The 23,218-nt window shown below is 42.6% G+C and overlaps 2 protein-coding genes and 1 long non-coding RNA gene across 5 annotated transcripts in view; 2 read left to right on the top strand and 1 right to left on the bottom strand.

The window, feature by feature from the left end:
- LOC134293781 (uncharacterized) lies at positions 1-5,514 on the top strand. The gene is made up of 2 exons (XR_010000744.1): positions 1-4,035; positions 4,825-5,514. It is a non-coding gene; the product is annotated as an uncharacterized LOC134293781 (long non-coding RNA).
- ncdn (neurochondrin) lies at positions 5,069-21,277 on the bottom strand. The gene is made up of 7 exons (XM_003225540.4): positions 21,125-21,277; positions 14,179-14,318; positions 12,715-13,692; positions 12,028-12,269; positions 10,000-10,224; positions 8,556-8,698; positions 5,069-7,163 (listed from the first exon to the last, which is right to left on the bottom strand). Exons 2-7 carry the CDS (start codon positions 14,302-14,304, stop codon positions 6,727-6,729), a joined length of 2,151 nt encoding a protein of 716 aa, XP_003225588.1. The 5' UTR covers positions 14,305-14,318; positions 21,125-21,277; the 3' UTR covers positions 5,069-6,726.
- Positions 21,278-21,466: 189 nt separating this feature from the next.
- Positions 21,467-23,218, top strand: part of kiaa0319l (KIAA0319 like) — a 55,757-nt gene continuing 54,005 nt past the window's right edge. For 2 of the 3 annotated variants that reach the window (XM_062962422.1, XM_008117896.3), the window contains exon 1: positions 21,468-21,779. The gene's annotated coding sequence lies outside the window, so the exon portion shown is untranslated. Of the gene's footprint in view, positions 21,780-23,218 lie in introns of all 3 variants that reach the window. The other variant, XM_008117897.3, reaches the window with a different exon arrangement.

Genomic DNA, 23,218 nt, shown 5'->3' with positions numbered 1-23,218 from the left:
AGAGGATGGCTTTTCCCACCAGTGAGCAAAGCTGAGAAAACTTGAAGCTGGACATGCATCACAATTCCTTGTTTCATCATTGCGCCCTTATGGGAAAAGGCTGGATATGTTGTACTCCTTACATCAGAACCATAATCCAAGAATGTATTGTTCTTCTTTTATCAGCTTGATTCCTGGTGATTCTACTCTGAATACAATGTTCCTTATTTCATTGGTGTCCTCCCAGTTGCTCTTCGGGAGACTCACGGATTCCAGATATTGCCACTGTTTTCTTCCTATCTTGCGCATTATTCTGGAGTTTCAAGTGTACATTGTGGGCTCATGCTCTCACTGCAGCTTTTTTTTTTTGCAAGCTGCTTTCTCATGGAATCTTTTCCTCAAGAACAGCAAAGTCATGGCTAGGGTTATTCCGTTGCTTAGAAACGGTATTTTCAGCTACACTGATGGTTAGTTTGATTTGGCTGCCACCAAGCGGCTGAAGGCGACTTTCCGGTTCTGCAGTGATTAACATGAATTAAAACGTTCCTTAAGAGGCAATTCTTCAAATTAATCCAAGGATATGATTGTCATGTTATCGAAGAATAATTTCTTATCCGCTTTGCAGTGATAACACCTTTTTTTTTTTTGCTTCAGAGAGCTGGAGCCATGCTGGATTTTAATAGGACATATCCAAGGTGCTGAACCTAGTTTGGAAATAAAATTCAGCACCATGGAGAGGTCCCATTAAAAGCCAGAGCACCAGAATTAATAATGTAGCTTTTGTCACATTCTTGTCATTTTCCTAAATTACAGAGTACTAGATATACTTTTCCCTTTCTTTTATACAGTAGAGTCTCACTTATTCAAGTACAGTAGAGTCACACTTATCCAACACTCATTTATCCAACGTTCTGGATTATCCAACGCATTTTTGTAGTCAATGTTTTCAATATATCGTGATATTTTGGTGCTCAATTCATAAATACAGTAATTACAACATAACATTACTGCGTATTGAACTACTTTTTCTGTCAAATTTGTTGTATAACATGATGTTTTGCTGCTTAATTTGTCAAATCATAACCTATTTTGATGTTTAATAGGCTTTGTCTTAATCTCTCCTTATTATCCAACATATTCGCTTATCCAATATTCTGCCAGCCCGTTTATGTTGGATAAGTGAGACTCTACTGTATCGCTTATCCAAGTTCTGGATTATCCAATGCATTTTTGTAGTCAATGTTTTCAATATATTGCATTTATTATTTTACTCTATTTATTATTCCATGTATTATTTTCCTGTATTTATTATTATTACATGTACAGTAGTCTCACTTTCCAACACTCGCTTATCCAACATTCTTGATTATCCAACGCATTTTTGTAGTCAATGTTTTCAAGGTTCTGCCGGCCCGTTTAGCTTGGATAAGTGAGGCTCTACTGTATTCTCTTCTGTGTCTTGTCTCAGGTATTTTAATATGTCTGTTTTAATACATGCTTTTGTGGTTGCATTTTAATGTGATTTTATAGATGTATTCGATAATGTTGTGCCCTACCCTGAGCCAAGAAGAGAGGTAGGTAATAAATATTATTTTGATGTGATTGGGTTGGATCTCCGTGACAATATGTCATTTTCATACAAAACTTATGGCATTGTTGACCCATTGCACCTTGCTCAAGAATGCACCAGTTTGAACTAAATCCAGGTTTGCTTCCCCGCTGGTTTCTTCCAGGACCATCTGTTCCAGTGCGCATTCATCGATCCGATGTGATAGACCTGCAAGTTATCTTTCCATGCGCCAGAGAACAAGGCTGTATTTATGCCCATTGGATTAAACCATTATTTTCTTTTTTGGAAATACTTTTATGATCAATGTGTTGTCGAAGGCTTTCACGGCCGGAATCACAGGGTTATTGTATGTTTTGTGGGCTGTATGGCCATGTTCCAGAAGTATTCTCTCCTGACGTTTCGCCCACATCTATGGCAGGCTTCCTCAGAGGTTGTGAAGTATAATGCCTGCCATAGATGCGGGCGAAATGTCAGGAGAGAATACTTCTGGAACATGGCCATACAGCCTGGAAAACACACAACCCTCTTCTATGATCATTGGCTTTTGAGTAGACAAGTCCATTATAACCTGACCCATATCCACATTGAAACTTGCCTGGTCACTTTATAGTTTGATTTCTGTTCAGATTTATCTTCCCTGCTTGTTATGTCTATTTGATGTATGTTCTATTCTGTAATAGACACTCCCTTCATCAGTTTGACTGTCGCCCAGACTGTTGTCCTATATTGGACCTTTTAACGCCTTGGATGATTGTTTAATATTTTCATTATGTCTATTTTAAATCAAGACTTGTTTAATTTGTTTTGAAATGCATTCTTTGATGTCTTAATTGTTGATTTTACGATATTATATGATTGTATTGGGCTTGCCCCCGTGTGAGCCGCTCCGAGTCCCCCTTGGGGAGATGGAGGCGGCATACAAAAATAAAATTATTATTATTATTACAGTAGAGTCTCACTTATCCAACACTCACTTAGCCAACGTTCTGGATTATCCAACGCATTTTTGTAGTCAATGTTTTCAAAACATCGTGATATTTTGGTGCTAAATTCGTAAATACAGTAATTACTACATAGCATTACTGTGTATTGAACTACTTTTTCTGTCAAATTTGTAGTTAAACATGATGTTTTGGTGCTTAATTTGTAAAATCATAACCTAATTTGATGTTTAATAGGCTTTTCCTTAATCCCTCCTTATTATTCAACAGCCCGGGCTGTGGTGCAGGCTGGAGAGCAAGCCAGCTGCAATGAATCATTCTGACCAGGAGGTCATGAGTTCAAGGCCCGCTCGGAGCCTGTGTTTGTCTTGTCTTTGTTCTATGTTAAAAGGCATTGAATGTTTGCCTATATGTGTAATGTGATCCGCCCTGAGTCCTCTTCGGGGTGAGAAGGGCGGAATATAAATGTTGTAAATAAATAAATATTCACTTATCCAACGTTCTGCCGGCCTGTTTATGTTGGATAAGTGAGACTCTACTGTATTATTATTATGGATGAAGCTGGTCCATAATACACATAATATGTATGTATTGTTGGGAAATATGGTAATGACAGCATGTGCAAGCAGGCCATTATTTTCATAGCAGCTCTTTAATCTACAGTTGTTTACCTATGCAGTGAAATATCTTACAGTCTAATCCAAATATGTCTGTATCACCACCTGTTTTCTGACCAGTGTTAAAAACCATTTTCTCTCCCTGGAAATTTCTCATCTCTACTTTCTCAGGTCCTGCTGAGGGGTTAATCTCTTTTATCTCTTAGACGTAGGCTATTCTATCACTGTTTCCATCTTCATCTTATTTCTGCCAGGACTACCTTGCTCCCTCCCCATGGCTCCTCAAATGGGTCATCTGCTGGCACCTGTTGCCATCCCATTCCTACATTCACTCACTCCCAGTGTACGCAGAAACACTTGCCAAGGATACAGCACTGTGCCTCCGATGAAGTGGGCTGCAGATCAGCAAACATGCTGTGCCTCTGATGAAGTGGGCTTCTGTCCACAAAACCCAATGCCAAATGAAACTGGCAAGTCTTAAAAGCACCAGAACCATCATTGTTTGTTTTTCTCCCTGCAATTGACCTTATTCTTTCTAGGATACAGTACAAGCATCTTGCATTCACTTTTAAAGCCCTGCAAGACCTAAATAGGATGTAGCTTTTACTATCATTTCTACTATCTTGCTCAGGACCTATATCCTACCAATTCCTGGCTTCTCATTCAACCAAGGGTTCCCACTGTTTGGCTCAGCTTAGTCTTTTCTCCCCGCGGTTTGGAATTGCCTCCGCAAACATTTGTGGATTGTTCCTTCCCAATTTCAAACCGTATTACAAAGCTTTTGGAGGTTTAGTTTAAAATTGTTTCATTATCTTGTATATTAAGATGGAGGGCCAGCATGGAGCAATGGTTTGAGCCTTGGACCATGACTCTGAAGACCAGGGCTTGAGTCCTCACTCAGCCAGAAGGCATTCAATATTTTGAGATGGTATGTATTTCTCATTTTTCTTTGTTTACAATGTATATTTTAACAACATGGTATAAAGTAATATTAAACTAAAACTCCCAAAATTTTGGAAAATGAAATTTCCTTTCAATTGAACTGCTTTATAATTGTATTATTACAGTAGCGTCTCGCTTATCCAACCTTCGCTCATCCAACATTCTGTATTATCCAACGCAATCTGCCCTTTTAGCAGTCAATGTTTTGTAGTCAATGTTTTCAAATACATTGTGATATTTTGGTGCTAAATTCAAAAAATACAGCTAAATTGTTGATTTAATTTTTAAATGAGATTACTCTTCCTGATCGCCCTATATTTTATCCTGAGCCTTACGTTGAGCCGGTATAATTTTTGCCTCTATATATAAATTGCACTATGCTCAGACTCATTGTTCTGATATGCTGTTTTATGCTGTTATATGGTTTTATTGTATGACTGTTTATTATATGTACATTGGGCTTGTTCCCCATGTGAGGCGCCCCAAGTCCCCATGGGGGAGATGGGAGTGGGATATAAAAATAAAGTATTATTATTATTAAATTCATAATTACTACATAATGTTACCATGTATTCAACTGCTTTTTCTATCAATTTGTTGTAAAATGTTTTTGTGCTTAATTTGTAAAATCATAACATAATTTGACGTTTAATAGGCTTTTCCTTAATCCCTCTTCATTATCCAACATTTTCACTTATCCAATATTCTGCCGGCCCGTTTATGTTGGATAAGCGACTCTCTACTGTATATTTATTTCTACCCTGTTTTCTCCCAGGTTGGGATACGAAGGGGCTATTGGAGTTTACATCTGCCTTACTCTTTCCTCCCCATTTGTGTGCACATGTGTATTTCAGATTGTACACATTCTTGCTCTCTGCTTGTTTACTTGTAAAGCACTATATCCACCAATGGTGCTCTATAAATAAATGATAAGGCTACCTTCTTTGAGGTCTCTGTTCCAAGTGGAATGGACCGAGCGGTGAAGGAGAAACACACATCAACAGGAACCAGACCTTGGATTACAAGACAAAACATTTATTTACCGAACCAAAACACCAGGAGAATGAGCCATGGCCCGAGGTCTAGGAGCTGATCCTGCCCCAGGTTCAGAAACATAATACTGAGCGGCTGCATGCAGGAGCCTCCATGCTGAACAAATACAGAGAAGCCAAAACAAGCAAGCGTTCACAGTCCGGAGAGTTTAGATCCCACTGTTAAAACTATGTGGCCCAGGAAAACACCTCTTTTCTAGCAAACAGTGGCCGATTCAAAGGGAATCCCTTCTCCCCGCTCTTGTTGTTGCCCCTTCTTGCACCCTTCCTGCACAGGGCCACCTACCACTAACCGCCCAGTTGGAAGGGGAAGGCCAATTGGGGAGAAAGGCCTCAGTGAGGCCTCCTTCGTCTAGACTGTCCTTCCCCTTCCCCGCCGTTTTTTTTTATTGGTTTTATTTCTATTTAAATAGTTTCTTATTCCCTTTTAAAAAATATTTGTAGGCCACTTGGGTGGATGATTGGTTTGTTTTTGGCTTCAAAAGTGGGGTCTACGTTTTGTTTTATGAGCAACCCAAACCAAAACGCGCGAACGGACGCCAGCTGCTTCGGCCGATGTCGTATTAAACTGTTATTATTATTATTATTATTATTTGGTAGTTTAGAGTTCAACCATAAGCTGCCTTGGAAGAATCCTGAACCCTTTAAAGGGTGGCTTATAAATCATCAGAATTAAATGAGCAAGAGCAAAAAATTATCTTGGCATCCTCAAGAAAAGAGCTTCGACAACGTCAAAAGTCCTGAGGCAATTGATGACTGGATGGCCTGAGAGTGGCCCATGGTGCCCTTGGGTGGTTTCAGGGCAAGGCTAGCAAAGGACACTTGGGGAACCATCGTGGGGATAGAGAGCGCGAAGCCTCCCTCCGTCCCTTCCAAAGCACAAGGAAGCTGCCAGAGCCCCTCTCGTACCCGCTTCCTTCCTCTCCAGAGCAAAACGAGCTTCCGTCACAGTGCATTCGAGCTAACCGAGCAGCACTGGCGTGCATTGGCATACATTGTGCGGTTGTGTGACTGCCAGCAGGTAACGACTTTTGCTTCAGGTTACTCTACGATTATCACAGAGAGCTAGGAAACATGCAGTTAAGACAACATCATTGGACTCTTTTTAGTGGTGGTCCCCTCTATGTGGAACTCCCAGCCACAGACATACTCCTGGCCTCCTCTTTAGGATTAGTATTAGGATAATGATTATTTAAACGGGCCTCAAAGACCTTTCCAATATTTTAATTCATGATGTTGGGACGGAATTTGTCATCTTTCAAAACTGTGGAATGCTGGTCTTGGTTTTGTTCTACGCTGCTCTTTTAATTTCTTTGTAACATGGTGCCTATGTGAGCTGCCCCGGAGAGGGCTTTTTTTTTTCTGCTCGAAGAGGCGGCACGGCAACAGAAAGCGGAATAAATAAATAAATAAATAGTTAGGTAAGTAAGTGAATATATAACCGGGATCACATCGCGTTTTATAACTTTGCGCAGCCATCTGGGAAGGAGAGAGGCCTGCCATTTCTCATGCCCTACCGATGACAGAACATCCACCTGCGTGAAACAGAATGGTCAAACTGCTTCAGGGAAAACACGATTATTTCCTTTTTCTCCTACCACCACGCACACATGCCCTTGACGGGCTCACTGCTCCGAGAGGCACTGCTCCAAGGCCGCCATGCCGTAGAGGCTGGCCAGCTCCAGGCCCTGGTGCTGCTGGATCATCTCCAGACAGGGCTGGCTGGCCCGGGCCAGCTCCACCAAGATGCCCTGGTAGGACCGGACCACCTCCATCTCCACCGACTTGGGGGTTACGCGGCCCAGCGTGGCCAGCAGCTCCTGCAGCCAGCCGGAGCGCAGGACATCTTGGGGCAGCCACAGGAAGAGGGGCACACAGCTGGCGAAGGCCTGCATGCTCAGGAACCACAGCTCCCGCACCACCGGCCAGGCTGCCTTGTAGGTTGGGGCCACGCCCAGGGTCACCACCTCTCCGTCGGGGCCCTTCTGAGCCACGTAAGCATCGGCTAGGAAGCGGATGGCGGCCACGAAGAAGCCCTCTGCTTCTGGAGTGCCCTGGAGACCTGGGAAGGATAAATAATATGGTGTCAGGCGACGTCTGCTTTGCTCAATGTCATTTCAGGGACATCATCTTTCCCACCACCCCTTTCATCGGACAAGACTCTCAGCCTTCTTGTTTGGGAAATCCAAGTGGTGCCTGCGTATAGAAGGGGGTGGGACTGTATGGTACTTGGGGTCTCTTCCAACATTATAATTTCAGGCTAAACCTTACCTCTTCCCAGGAATATCCTCACTCATTCTGCAATATTATCAGTGGCAGGAAGAGACTCAAGTTCCGGACTCAAAAACCTTCAAAGAAGGAATGCGGTGGATTCTTCTGAGGTTTTTAAACAGAGGCTGAATGCCCATATTTTGGGAGAGCCCTGATAGTGTATGAAGGGGGTTAGACTGGATGGTCCTTCCAACTCTACAATTTCATTTTTTCTTGCCAAATTCATTTCACCCCAGTACAAAGCCGGGTTCTCTAAACAGGTGGAGCCTATACACATGCTGATCAATGGTGTGCTTTTGGAGATGCTTCCAGGGCCAAAATAATTTTAATCTCTCTTTCAAAAGCCCAAATACATCACACCCAGAACAATTCAGAGAAAGAGCAAGGGGCAAACATGAATGAGTATCCCCATCAGATCCACTTGGATGGTGGCATGGGCTTTGGGACAAATGCTGTGTAGAATGATACACTGGGAAACCTGAGGCTCTTCTACACTGCCATTTAATCCAGTTTATCAAAGCAGATAATCCACATTACCTGCTTTGAAGTGGATCATATGAGACTACGCTGCCATAGAATCCAGCTCAAAGCAGATCTGGGTTTTATATGGCAGTGTAGAAGAGGCCTGAGAAGATTATGGGTTCTCTCTGTTTCTGTGAATTTCATACGGCTAAAAGGAAGAGTGGCTTAAGCAGCTGAGGAGGGAAAGGAAAGGGCCTGAGGCTGTTAGGAATTGTGGGAGTGAAGTCCAAAACACTCGGAGGATCAAAGTTTGCCTATGCCTGGGCTATAATATCATTATAGTAGGATTATAATGAGCATCATTTATCAGCCCATGGGGAGGCAAAGCTCTACTGGACCTTTTTTTCCCTAGGACAAGAGGAAGATATATATCCTTTTCTAATCTTTCCACCATACCAAAGAAAGAGGTACCATTACTGAGAGAAGGGTAGGGTAAAACTCCTCACTGTTGTGTCCTAACAATATGTATGAAAAAAGTGATATAAATAAATAAAATGGGAGTGAGTACCCAATCATGTGAGCACCCACTCGCAGCCATGCAAGCACAGCCCACTCGCAGCGCCACCACTACCAGCGAGAACGAGGCTACCGTTGCTCGGGGAGCTTCCTGCTTGCTCTTTCTTCACACTTGTCAACTGGAAATGACTAAACTCTTTCTTGCCTGGATAAGCAAACAGCCTTTTGGCCATCATGAGCCCCAGCGTTGTCACGTTCGCTGTCAGGCTCAGATGTTCTCTCTGCGGCAGCAGCAAAGGCAGCGACTTCAGCAAGGTGTCCATCAAGGCGGCGAAGCAATCTTCTCGGCTGCAGGAAGGAAAGGGCAAAACAGGAGGTGACTTCTGAGGTTGACTTTAGGCGCAGGAAAGGAAGCAGTCTTGCTATAGGACAAGCCTCCCTTCGGGCTGAGTGGAAATTCAAATCTAGGTTTTCACATATGAAGTGTCGCTTTGCACATTACACTAAACATGTGACTAAAACAAACTTGGATAATTGTTCTTAATTCCCAATGATGATGATAATCACAGTGCTTGATTTACCCCTCACCCCTCCTCTAATAATTGCAAAAAGTAGCTACGAATTGATAGAAAAGCAGGGCTGAGAAAGGCCTAAGGACCTGAAAGCATTAACTACACATACATCATTCCACCATATCTCCTGTGTCAATATAACAATATAATCATATATCATCCTAATATTATGCTATATTAACAATATATTATATATACATATAATAATAATATAGTGTAAGACAATATAATAATACATTATTTTAATTGTATATTATATATTACATGTAATATTGCTAATAATATTACAGTATAATGGTATAGTACAATATAATAATATATAATGCTTATATTGTGCTATGCTAATAATATATTGTATATACATATAACTTGTAAGCCGCCCTGAATCCCCTTCAGGGTGAGAAGGGCGGGACATAAATGTTGTAAATAAATATCTAAAATGGCACATGTTGAAAAATTAAGAAGTCTGCTATAATACATTGCAACCTATATAAGCAAATTCTGTAAGTGCCAAGAGTGTTACAAAGAGTACTCAAGAGATTTATAACTAATCAGTAATCAGTTCTTGTTTTAGATTACAAAGATAGTCATCCAACTGATAGCGAATGGAGATACTTGTTATCATTAACTAAAAGTTATATGTGATGTCATAATTTATTCAACTTTCACTTGACTTTAGCCAATGGTTTGTTGATCGAAATAAAGGCTACTGACTGATAAGCAAATTAAAGGCATATTAAACCCTTGCTGATTCCCTCAAAGCAGTTTTGGTCAAATGAAATATGGAGAAAGGAGGGCCAGATCTTTCAGAGAAGAACAATTCATCACCTGGTGGCTGCTACGGAGAAAGAGATAGATTCAAGGGCCACAAGACTCTGGCAGCACAAACAGAAAACTCTTGGCTGCTCTTAAGTCCATTGTGAATCCCACACAGATCAGGTGGACTTTGATTAATGATATGCAGGGAGCAGAAGCTCTTAGAGTAGCTCCAGCTCCCACCCAAATAACCAAACCAGATGTTCTCCTGCGGACCACATGGAAGAACTGCTCATCCACATTCCACTTGCTCCCATTTACCTGATCAAATCTGGAGCAGTGACGGCAAAATTCAGGAAAATTTCACAGGACGTTTGCAGACTGGATTCCACAGCTTTGGATGCAGACACCGTTTCGGAGTTCAAAACGAACGTCTCCCAGCGGTGCAGGAAATACTGGCACAAGAGAATGGGAGCCCCCTCTGAAATGAGGATCTCACGGGGCCGATCCTCTGCAGTCAAGTGGCTTAAGCCAGGCAGCAGGAACCTGGAATGGGAAAAGAATGTACTGGGAATAAATTAAGAGAGGATTTATCAACCAATTCACACAGGAGCCTGCAAACAAGGCATTGCAGGATTCTTCAGCTTGGAGTGAAAGAGGAGGCAAAGTCACCCGGTGAACAGCTCTGCGTACTTAAAAGCAAGGTGGGTTGCCAACCCGTTTATTCCCACAGTGCCTAATTGCTCAAATATCCAACCAAACCCAGCGTGGTAACCGAGAGACTGAAGCACCTCCAACTACGCCGTAACAACGGAAAGCTGGGGAAAATATATCTAATAGCAGCACTGAACTGCAGGAGTCAGTGTAGGCTGTGGTTTTTCCACGCCCCAAGCTCTTAATACAATTCAGCTCCAAGGAGATTGCAAAAAGGTCCACAATGAATGTAGATGACTCAACTGTGAACCTTTTGTGCTACATTTAAACGCCTCTCCAAAAATGCTGCTCCCACATGGCAAAAATAAATAAATAAATCTGCTGCATAATACTTGTGAACCGAGCAGTTCATAACAGTGGTTCAGCCTGAGAGAGCTGGGAAGTAAGACATGTATCCCAGGCAGCCTCCTGCTACTGAGTGGAGGAGGAGGAGGCGGTACTGCTGAAGGTGTATCATTAAAACGTTGGATTGTTGCAGAAGGCATTTCAGTCCAAGGCTAAAAGCTGGGATGGAAGAACACAGGAAGCCCCAAACAGAGGAAGCATTGACTTCAGTTACCAGATTAATTCAAGAGAGGCCTTGTTTGGGGTTAGGCATTCTGATTTTAGCTAACCTAGAAGATCATTGGCAGCTCATGCAGTTAGTCCACAAGTCATTGGATTTGCTTTTTAGTTGCCTATATGGGTAGTGTGTGTCAGTACTCATTGGCTGCAATTCCAGGTCTACCAGGGCCAATTGTGGACCATAGGTGTTGCAGTGTTTCCTCTGTCTAGAAGTGAATTGGCCTTACAGCTGAGAGAAAACATTACTAGCTACTCCAAGATTTAAGAATATAAAAGCTAATTAGCCTCTCTTTCCAACAGCACTTCATACACAATACTGTTGTCAGGAAGCCTGACAAGCACACCTTCTGCGTTGCATGGGTCCAACCTCAACTTTTCAGCTTTTGTATCTGAATACAACTAAAACAGCCATTGCTTCTGAATGAAAATCGAAGACAAACACTGAAGTCATTGGCAGGATGGATCCCTCTTTCTCTAAAGCTTAAAATGGTATCTCCCACTGGTTTGATACTGATGTTCAACAACATGAACAACAAAATCAACTGACATGAAGAACAAACATCTCAGAAATGCACTTCTGAGTAGCATCTGATAAGGGAAACATGAAACCGGCCCAAGGCCACAGCAATAAAGGCAACACAGCAAAAAGGAGAAATTTCACACTCATGCTTCAGAGAGTAAGCTGATGTTAAGAGTTTAAAGAAGGTTCCAAAAGAGGCAGCAGTGCGTAGGTTTTACCAGATTTGTGTTGTCTACATGTTTTCAAGTTGCCTGGAGACTTGTAGCAACCTCATGACTTTCATAGGATGCTCTTAGACAAAAAAGATTCAATGGCAATTTTGCCAATTCCTTCCACTGCAATACAGCTTACAGCCAAGTAGTGACTTCCCTAAGGCCCCACAATGACCCTAAGCCAAAAAAGAAAAGAAATTTAAACAAGTTCTTTCTGGCTCTCAACTCAATGTTAAGTGTGTTCTGTTTCAGCACTCCAAACTGAGAGTAACAAAATGGCTCAGTCCACAAACTGAAGTTCCTTAAAGTCTCAAAACAAGCCAGTTCTGTGTAACTGACCTCAGAGCATCTCCGCGCCAAATGGGTTCCTGTGCCACGCCTTGCCCAGCCTGATCCATATCATGCTGTAGACCGCTCCTGCTTCTCCTCTCCTCATCAAACTGCATCTTGGCATATCGGATGAGGAAAGGCAGGAGCTCACAGATCTCCTGCTTGAGGGAAGACGTCTCTTCGGCCAGCCAGGCAGCAAGGATTCGGACAGAGGCAAAGATGAAAGGATCCTCCAGCTTCTTCTGCCCCACCTGCAAGACAGACAAAGAGATCACAAACCCACTGGCTTATCATGAATGAGAGCTGGGACAAGAGGTGTGAATTCAGAAGAACAAACAAGAAAGTATATGTGTGTCAGTGCCATCAGTTTCCTTGACTATACGTTCTAAATGGAAAACCAACACTGTTCTGTCTCCCCTCAGCTTTCCTGAGGGATTTTGAAGGCTCCCAGACCAGCTGGCACTATTTTTGGGAGAAATTAGAACTTATTAGTTCTCTTTAGCCCACATGTCCCACTTCCAACTTCCCCACCCCCTTTTCTGCTCCTTGCCCTTTCACAGAGTCTATTCTTGTGTGCTAATGCCAGTTTTCTCTTGCCTACAATAATTCCCTCACTTGAATACCAGATGTATTCTGCAAATCTAGCATGGCTGCAAAGCCTCAAGCCCACAGCTGCTCCAGGGAGCACCACTCTACCTGTCTCAGGTAATGGATGACAGCTCGGAAGGCCTCCTCCAGGATCATCACCAACTGCACTTTCTGGGTATTCTGTAGCAGAGACCCCTTCTCCCTGGTGCATTCTGCAATTGCGAGCTCCATCAGGACATAGCAAGCGGCCATCAGCTCCTGCTTTTTGTCCACCTGGGTCAGGTCCAGCTCCTCCAGGGTCATGCGGACTTCCACACAGGCCAAGTTGGCCAGCAAGGCAAAGAACTTGCTGCCGGCGCTTCCTGCTGGAATCCACCTGGAGCCACAGGCTTGAGACAGGCAGGCCGCTAACTTCAAGGCTGGGTCCCGCTGAGAGGGGCTCAACTTGCTGGTCAGGATGCTGGACAGGCCCCGGTAGAGGGGCTGGAGGCATTCAGAAGTGGGCGGGAGGATGGGAGGCACAAAACGGGGCAGCACTTCACACATCTGGAACTTGGTCATGTCTTCAGCCTTCTGGAACTCCATACTGAGCTTGTTAAGAACAGTCAAGAGGTCAAGCGTGGCCCTCTGCCAGCACTTGGCTTCCACCGCTGTCAGGAGCCCCAGAAGCAGCTGAAGCGCTTGTTCATAGCCATAGCCATGGTTGACGTAGGCCACACACAACGCTGTGAGAGTTCCCCTGTTCACCAACTCTCTGGGACCCTTGGGAGTGGTCACAATGGCTCTCAGGCACTGGTAAGTGTCATCAATCATGGAATTGCAGGAAGCATCTTCAGGGCTGTCAGATGAAATCACATCATTGAAGATGGGGACCTTGTTGAGGATCTGGGGGTGCCTGGCCAAATCAGGGTCGGTGCAGAAGCAGGCCAGCAGAGTGAGGCCAAGGGCCTGGAAAGTGTGCTGGGGGCAGCCTTCAGGGGCATCCTTGGAAGTTAGAAGCCGGTTTGGGAAGGTGAAGCCAATGGCGTCAAAGATCCTCCGACGAGCTTTGGAGTTGATTTCTCCAGCCTTTACTGCTTTGGTCACCTGAAAGACACACATGGAAGCAAGAGAAAGGTTTTGGTAATGGCTTCACTGGGCTACTAACTGGACTAGAATCTCCCCCTTTCAACTGAAGATGACTTGTCCATCCTCCCCCATCCTCCACCTCTGGAAGGTCTCTTGGGCTCCTCAAACATAGTATTAGCCCAGCTGGCTTTGCTCTTTCCCTGCTTAATAGATTTGCCCATCTTCAGTTTGAAGGACAGGAATGAATGCTGTCACTCAACTGGTGTCCACAGATTGCAGCAAGAAGTTGTTATTTCAAGCACCTGAATACTAAAAAAAAACTCTTATGCTGATGCCATTTATTATGCGTAATAGTTATTACTTCTACTTTACAGTAAAGAGGCCAATATTATGTAGGCAGTCAGCCAACACCAATGAACAGCTGGGCTAACATTAATATTAGGAGCAAATGTGGAAACCACGTAAAAGCTGATCTTTCTAGAAACTATAGGGTCAGAATCTTACCAGAAGCAGAGCAGCAAACTGTTCACTATCATTGCTTGCATCTCTAAATACATTCAGGCACCTTTCCAGTGTAGCATTCTTGCTGCTTTCACCATCCTCAGGTACAATTCCAGCACTGGAGGCCATGATACCAATTTAGTCTGTAAATATAAACCAGAAACATTATCATACAAACAGGCCATCTGTCTTGATAACATTACACAAGTCACACTTCTGTAGAAAAGGATCAGGTATTAATGGCAAAGACAGGAGTGTTCATTTTATGAAAACTGGGCTCTTGGTGTTGCCCCCCCCCCCCCCCCCCAAGAGCTTTCTGCAGAACAGTCTAAAATATCTGGATGTTGCTTTTACATTTGCCAATGAAATATTTATCAAGCTCTTTTTATTGGGCAGAGCAGACAGAAATATGGTGCTACTGCCTAGAATTATTAAACATCATTTATATTTCATGTTGTACGAGAGTCAGCATGGTGCAATGTTTGAGGGTGAGACTACAACTCTGGGGACCAGAGTTTGAAGCCCCCTCGGCCATGGAAACCCACTAGGTGACCTTAGGCAAGTCAGCTTAGGCGTCAGCTGCAAAGGACAGGGAGAAAAACCCTCTGAACAAATCTTGCCAAGCAAACGGCTTGAAGACACACAACAGCAACATATTTAATGTAGGTTTGAAAAAGGGCTAGAACCCAAAGTCTGATTACTCACATTTCTCATCTTCTAGATATTTCAGACAGCTAACAACTGCATCATGTAGTTGTTAAAGACTGACCCTAAGAAGCTTATTGGCACAATTCAATGAAAGGACCAGGGGTAAGGAAGCTTTCACTAAATAGCATCTTTCCTGATGCATCCCCTTCAACCTGCATCTGCAGTTTATTTTCTAGGGGGCACTCTCAGTTCAGCAAAGTCCACAATGATAACCCAAAAGACTCAGCCAGCTCTGCGTGGAAAACAGATGTTCTGGAAAAGGAGTGGGAAAAGTCTAGGATCAATTTAAAAAAAGAGAACCCTAAATTCTCCAAAGCATAGTCAGCCTCAACACAGTGGTGGGCAATGAGATATATTCTAAAAAATAAAGAGTAGGTTGCCTCTGAATCAGTGGTAGAAATCTATGTTCCACCAAATGGTTACAATTCCTAATGTTTATTACTGTTGCCTATGTTGCTTAGGGCTCATGGGATACACAGTCAAGCAACTTCTGGAGGCTTTATGCGCTCTGACATTCAGGACAGCAATTTTGTGTTCTGCAGCAGAACCAAGCTTACAGGTACTTTCATACAAAATTCATTCCTAGCTCATGCAATTGCTAGACAACAGGGAGTCGGAAATGCTTGCCGGTGACTGCAGAGCATCCAGGAATTCAGCAAAAGAGCCTGATCTACTTTCTCCTTAATCCTTCCTCAGACCTGGCTGTAAAAATAAGTCTGATGCATAAAGGGCTCTGCAGTAGGTTTCATGAATAGAGGAATATGGAAAAGGAGTGCCAACATGTGAAAGCTCTCTCCACCAAAGCATTCCAGAGACACTAAAATTTACTAATTTTAGCAAACAGGGAACAGAAAAAAGTGCTGGATTTAAAATGTTACATGACCCTATCCATTACAAAATCTCCCCCCAACTCCCCCCCCCCAGACCATTGGTGTGGGTGTTCGTTCTTTTTCCCGGAGCCCAGATTTCCTGGTTATTTTGATGGTTTGGCTGTGTCTCATTGAATAGAAAGAACACAGAGTTTCATGGCATATTAGCAACTAACAGATTAATTGTTAAAGTGGTAATAATGACATCTGTTCATGGGAGGCATAAACCCAGACTACCACTGCAGTGACTTGGCAGCATCATGTCAGCCTCAAGCCCTGCCCAAAGCAAAGAGAGAAACGTAGGTTCATTTGAGCTAGTCTTCCTGGACAGAATCACAGAACTGTGGAGCTGGAAGGGACCCCAAAGATCATCTAGCCTGACACGCAACCAGGATTGGACTACAGCTGAAGCATTCCTGGCTTCAATAAATGCCTCTTAACATCACAACATTCTCTCTAATGTTTACTCAGAATCCCCTTTCTTGTAATCTGAATCTAGCAGTCTAGCCACTAACTTCTGATGCAGAAAACAAACTCACCACATCTTCCTCATAACAACCTTTCAGATAATTAAAGACTCCCATTCCATCCCCTTTAAAACGTCTTTCCTCCAGGATAAACATTAACAAGTTCCCTCAACAGCAACAGCTTCTTCCTAGGAAGCAGAAATGAACTTTGCAGTTTAATTCATTTTTGTTCTGAAAGATGGGCCAATTCTTCTCCTGTTCTGAAATTAGTTCAAATGAATTGAAGGAAAAACCTGAGTCCATTATATTTACAGTGCAGCTTTGGATTGTATCTAACAGAAAGCTTAGCCAATCTGGCCAATAGCCCAGGACTGGCAATTACAGTCCAAAACACCTTGAGGATCAACAGCTCTCTGTTTCCGTTTTATACCATGCAAATCAATTTTCTGAATATTATTTAATGAACAGGATTTGATAGCTGATAGAATCTTTTTAGCATTTTCCGCAGTATTTTAATTCCTTTACTTATTCAGAGATAACAATTTCGGCAATTACATTACTGAACAACACCCATCTCATTTGGATAGGAAGTATAGGAACATCTTCAAATTTATGGTCTCCACAAATAGATATATCATACATTTTTAAAGATCTGGATGTCAGTTCACAACAGCCTGGGCACTGATAATGAAAGGTATGTCTAATGGAGCAAACATGCAAGTGACATGTGGATTTGGCACCTTATGTAACTAAACATGTAGCATTATTTCCTGCTCCTGCACACACACACACACACACACACAAAGTGCTGGCATTTTTAAAAACTATTGCATCATTTGTGCATATGGTGAGGGTTTTTTATTAGAATATTCATTTTCCCCCATGGCAGAATTATAGAAACCTATGGTTTTAGCTAATACAAAAAGATGGATTCTTCAGAATCTTTATACATTGTGGGGATTGACGACTGACACATGGCAATTCTAATCATAATTCACTATCAATATCATCTTATTGTGAGAAAAAAGAACAGGCTTCATAAAGGCTAAGGTAAAGAGATTTACAACAATGTTGTTTTAAACACACATCGTACTCCAACTTATCTTTAAAAAGATCTGTTATATTCACACCCCTTCTTCCCACCTTTCATCCTCATTATCACCTTGTCATGCAGATTTTAGTTGTTTAATATAGTTACACTACATATTTTAAGATCTAAGCCATCACAAGATAGCTTACAACAGGAATGTGTTTTTTTTTAAAAAAAAAAAAAAACAAGAACCCAAGATGAAGCGCTCCAATCTATTAACAATATATAGAGGCAACCCTAAAATCAACAACATGCTGAGCTTGTTTTAAAAGGTCATACAGTATGTTGGGAGCGATCAAAGGGAACAAGAGAGGTGAGGTTGACATAGGGTTTTGAAAGATGGAAGTGCAGAGCTGTGGGATTACACCACTGAGAAGAACTTGCCATCCTGGTTAGGAATAGCAGCGCAGAATTGGACAAGGAAATCATGCAGAAGTACCCGATTCCATTCTGTTTGCAAGATAAATGCCAACACTTTATGGCTGCAATCCTGCACTTTTTATTTTCTGGAATATTTTTATTGAGAATTGTTATATACAACAAAATAAACACACACACAAGATGTGAAAAGAAAGAAGAAACAAAGAGCATCTCAAAGAGAAAATACTCAAAAAAGAAGAAGATAAATTTATAATAATTTACAATAGTCATTTACAATAGGGAGCTCCCAGTGGCATAGCGGGTTAAACCGCTGAGCTGCTGAACTTGCTGACTGAAAGGTTGGTGGTTCAAAGCGGGGGGGGCGGGTGAGCTCCTGCTGTTAGCCCCAGCTTCTGACAACCCAGCAGTTCAAAAACATGCAAATGTGAGTAGATCAATAGGTACCGCTCCAGTGGGAAAGTAATGGTGTTCCATGCAATCATGGCTGGCCACATGACCTTGGAGGTGTCTATGGACAACACCGGCTCTTCAGCTTTCAAATGGAGATGAGCACCAACCCCCAGAGTCAGACCCGGCTAGACTTAATGTTGGGGGAAACCTTTACTTTTACCCACAACGGTCATCTTTGTTATGGTTTTGTGTTTGTGCACATGTGCCTTTGAGTTACCTGTTGACTTATGGCAACACCATTTCAGAGGATTTCTTAGGAAAAGAAGACTCAGAGATGGTTTGCCAGTTCCTTCTTCTGAAACACACCCTTCTGCGCCTAGGACACATTGGCAGCCTCCATTCAAGGACTAACCATGGCTGACTCTGAGCAGCTTACAAGATTAGACAGAATCTGGTGCTTTTAGAGTATTGAAAGTCATATTAAATATAATCCTACTTCCCCAACCAAACCCGTATTCATGCTCATCTACTAAGGAATAGAACCCAGCTGTATCTTTTCTCTGAAAGAAGACAGGGCTTCTCAAATCTTTCAAAATACACAGTCTGTCTCCAAAGTAATGGGAACATATTTAACAAATTTTATTGAACATACATGCGATTACAGTTCATCTCTTTCAAAATAGGCTCCTTGGGATCGAATACAGCAATTCCAGCATTGCTGCTAACCTTCATAGCAGTGGGGGAAGTCTTCACTTGAGATGTTATTCAATGCCCTCATCGCAGCTGCCTGGACATTTTCAACAATCCCAATATGATGCCCTTTGAGTTGGGTCTGGAGCTTGGGAAAGGAAAGCAATTGCACGGAACCAGGTCAGGGCTGTACAGTGGATGAGACGCATTGAGAACAGCCTTCGCCAAGGAGCCACGCTGTGCTCAGTTCTTGGAAGTTGATGGTCGCTGTTCCAGACTCCTCCGCATCTTCATCCGTGACGAGACACAAAAACTACTACGCACTTTGCTAACACACCAATTGCTCAACTGAGGAAGGTCAAACTGTGTGCCTGGGTTCTTTCAACGCCTGCCTCAATCGCCACTTTGCTTTTCTGTCCCTGCTGCACATGCACACACAAAAATCTGTTCTCATTCACTTTTGATACAGAAAGCATGTCGCCACTGACTTTCCTCTGAGCAAAAGCAACCCTAGACCCCATTTCTAAAGGCAGGATTGCACTGCAAAGAAGACAGTCGGTGCAGTTTGGAGCCAAAGGATGCTCAAACCACCTCTCATCCTCTTCTCTCCATTGGAATTTAATTGATTTTTGGCCAGAGGAAGCTTCCAGGCGCTGGCTCTTTCCAGGAAATAATCCTGCATCGTTGTCACCAAGGCAGCATTGCAGCAGCTTCCTTGCCTCCAGGGAATGTTCCATAGATGGACCCCAGAGAGAGAGAGAACCGGAGCCTAATTTCTCATCCCCAAATCCCCCTACCACATTAAAAAAAAACACATTCCAACTATGACATCACACACAAAAAGAAAAAGGAAGGAAGGAGGATGAAATGTCAAACAGCCTCCAAAAATCTGTTGCCAGACAGCAATGCTTATTCAATATGAAGACATCACACATTAAAATATGAAATAGAGACCATTTCGAGTATGACATTAGGCACCAAGAGAATAGAGGGAAGCAAGGGGATGAAATAGCAAAGAGCCCCTTAAAATCTGTGGCCAGATTGCCACGGCTATGAAATATGAAGATCTCACAATTATTTAAAAAATGGAATGAAATTCTATATATTGCCCATGAACGAATATTAAATAGCAATGTCGATAAAAATATTAAGGCATCACACTTTGAAAAAATGGAATAAAGATTATATATTTCCCATGAGCCTATGGGAATGAGTATTAAATAGCAGTGTCTATTAAAATATTAAGACATCGCATATTAAAAAATGGAATCAACACTATATATTGCCCATGAACCTATGGGAAGGAGTAATAAATACCAACATTTATGAAATATTAAGACTTCTCACACTGAAACAAATGGAATAAACACTATATATTGCTCAGGAACCTATGGGAATGAGTACTAAATAGAAATGCCGATGGAATAAAGACTACATACTGCCCATGAACCTATGGGAATGAGTACTAAATAGCAATGTCTATGAAATATTAAAATCTGATACATTGGGAAAAAATGGAATAAAGACTATATATTGCCCATGAACCTATGGGAATGAGTACTAAATAGCAATGTCTATGAAATAATACAATCATTAATACATATTGGTAAAGATAAAGGTTTTCCCGTGACATTAAGTCTAGTCGTGTCCGACTCTGGGGGTTGGTACTCATCTCCATTTCTAAGCCAAAGAGCCGGCGTTGTCCGTAGACACCTCCAAGGTCATGTGGCCAGCATGACTGCATGGAGCGCCGTTATACATATACCTATTAAAATATAGAAATTACTATCAAATATGGGATATACCGAATATTAAAATATGAAGCTTTAAAATGCTAATGAATGGATTATGAAGGGCCCTTCCAGACAGCCCCTATACCCCAGGATCTGATCTCAGGTTTTTTTGCTTTGAACTTGATTATATGAGTCCACACTGACAGATAATCTGGGATATTAAGACCTGACACAGTTGAAAAAAATGGAATAAACACTATATATTTCCTTGGACCCATGGGAATGAGTACTAAATAGTCCAAAATAGCAATATCTATGAAATAATACAATAATTAATAAACATATTGCCTAACATATAGAAATCACTATCAAAATACGGGATACTCTGAATATTAAAATATTAAGCCATAAAATGTGAATGAATGAATGAATGGATTATTAAGAGATCTTGAAATTTGCGCAGTTTCCCCCTCCTCACTGGGACCCACCCAAAAGGGGGGCCTAGGAAGCCCCCTCAGGCCACCCCATACATTCCCCCTTCCCATAACGATAAGATAAAGAAGGAGGTTCCTTCAAGAAAACCTTCCCCTGCACCCCCAAAAATGAAATAATCCGCCTCACCTGTTTGTTCTTCGCCTCAGGTGAAACTGCGAGCAAATAACACGGCAGCTCTTCTCCTCTGCTGTCTCCCAACGCTGCTCGCTCTCGCTCGCCTGCCTCGTTTTCCCTCGGTCCCGCCTTCTGGGCCGCCTCCACCAATCGCCTTCCCCCTTACTAGCCCGTTTGCCAATCGCGCGTCGAGTTACTCAGGCGCGCTCTAGAGGTCGCTGTTGCCATGTCTGGTGAGGGCAAGTTTCCTCGACGCTTCTCGCTCTCAAGGGCCCCTCCCTTTTTGGAATCACCGTAGCAACGTTTGCCAGGGACCGCCCATCCCGCTCCCGCCTCATCTTCCGGCTCTGAGGAGAACCCCGATTGGCTGGGCGAGAGCAGGCCGAGGCGTGCTTCCGAGTGGAGGCCGCGCTGGGGACAGCGGTGAAGGCAGCCAGCGGCGCCTAAACTGAGGGAAGGCCGCTGCTGTTTGGTGGGTTAGGGCTAAAGTAGTTGAAGAGGCCTCGGGCCTAGTCTGTTGCTATGGCGACGGAGAGGCCTGCCGCTGTGGTCCAGCAGCGGTGTTGACAGGGCGCCTTCCAGCCCTCGAACCCGAGGCGGAGGCCCTCTTCTCCGCCTCCTTTGCCTCAGGAACCGGCGGGCTCCCTTCTTCCGCCATGCGCCCCTGGTGAGTGGCTGCCTTCTTCTCGGAAAGGGCTTCCCTTGCTTCCACGTTAGGGCCTTCTTGCAGGGAAGGGAAGGAGGGGCCTGCCCCGCCTCTCAGCCAGGAAGGGAGTCGAATGCATTGATCGTACAGTAATTATTATATTGTGCGTGTATTATATATACGTGTGTATATGTATGGATGTGATATGTGTGTGTGCATATATTTGTATGCATGATGTATGTGTATGTATATAGGATATATGTGTATTATATATGTATATGTGCGTACATATATATGTGTGAGATATGTGTACGTGCATATGTGTGTACACATATATGATACTAGCTGTGCCCGGCCACGCATTGCTGTGGCGTTGTCTGGTGGTGTTGGTGAGAAATTGTTGAGGTAGTGGTGGTATTGAATGTCTGTTGTATGGTTGTCTTTATGTTTAGTATGCACACTGAAGTGGATAATATGGCAGTGTGGAGCCAAGATAATCCAGTTCAAAGCAGATAATATAAGATTCTAAATGGGCTATAAAGCTGTGTGGAAGGGCCTTGAGTCTACACTGCCATATAATCCCGTTAAAATCTGATAATCTGTGGAAGAGGCCTAAGTGAGGCATAACTGTGCCTGTCCCCTGGGCTGAGTAGGTTGCTAGAAGACCAAGTGGGCGGAGCTTAGCCTTCAAACTGGCAGCAATTGGATAAAAACTATTATTCCTCTCCCTCTAATTAGGACTTTATTTTTCTTTTCTTTTTGTTGTATCAACCTAGAGCCGTGAATGATGTGTTGTCAAATTTTGAGGTTGGGGGGCCTGTAGTTTTGTTGTTTTGTCCGCTGTCCTGATGCCATCACTCTTTTATATATATAGATATGTATATGTTTTAGTGTGATATATGTGTGTATGTATATATGATGTGTGCATGCATACCTGCGTGCATATATATGTGATATATACTGTATGTGAATGTATGTGTGTATATATATATGATATATACAATATGTGTGAGTATATTTGTGTGATATATGTGTATGTATATATGATATGTGTTGATACACGTGTGCATAAATGTATGATATATATGTGTGGATATAATAATAATACAGTAGAGTCTCACTTATCCAACATAAATGGGCCGGCAGAATGTTGGATAAGCAAATATGTTGGATAATAAGGAGGGATTAAGGAAAAGCATATTAAACATCAAGTTAGATTATAATTTTACAAATGAACCACCAAAACATCATGTTAGACAACAAATTTGACAGAAAAAGTAGTTCAATACGCAGTAATGCTATGTAGTAATTACTGTTTTTACGAATTTAGCACCAAAATATCACGATGTATTGAAAACATTGACTACAAAAATGCGTTGGATAATCCAGAACGTTGGATAACTGAATGTTGGATAAGCGAGACTCTACTGTAATAACTTTATTTTTATACCCCGCCTCTA

This window comes from Anolis carolinensis, unplaced genomic scaffold (assembly GCF_035594765.1).
Source record: "Anolis carolinensis isolate JA03-04 unplaced genomic scaffold, rAnoCar3.1.pri scaffold_10, whole genome shotgun sequence".
Classification (NCBI taxonomy): domain Eukaryota; kingdom Metazoa; phylum Chordata; class Lepidosauria; order Squamata; family Dactyloidae; genus Anolis; species Anolis carolinensis.
The sequence above is the reverse complement of the archived record's forward strand: the minus strand, read 5'-3'. Positions and strand labels throughout refer to the sequence as shown.

What these genes read in the sequence shown, in the direction of transcription:
- ncdn (XM_003225540.4), bottom strand. Translation starts at nt 14,304, where the DNA reads ATGGCCTCCAGTGCTGGAATTGTACCTGAGGATGGTGAAAGCAGCAAG. An exon ending in AGTTTGCTGCTCTGCTTCTG is followed by an intron (nt 13,693 to 14,178) that starts GTAAGATTCTGA and finishes TGTGTCTTTCAG; the next exon opens with GTGACCAAAGCAGTAAAGGC. An exon ending in TGGCGCGGAGATGCTCTGAG is followed by an intron (nt 10,225 to 12,027) that starts GTCAGTTACACA and finishes TTCCCATTCCAG; the next exon opens with GTTCCTGCTGCCTGGCTTAA.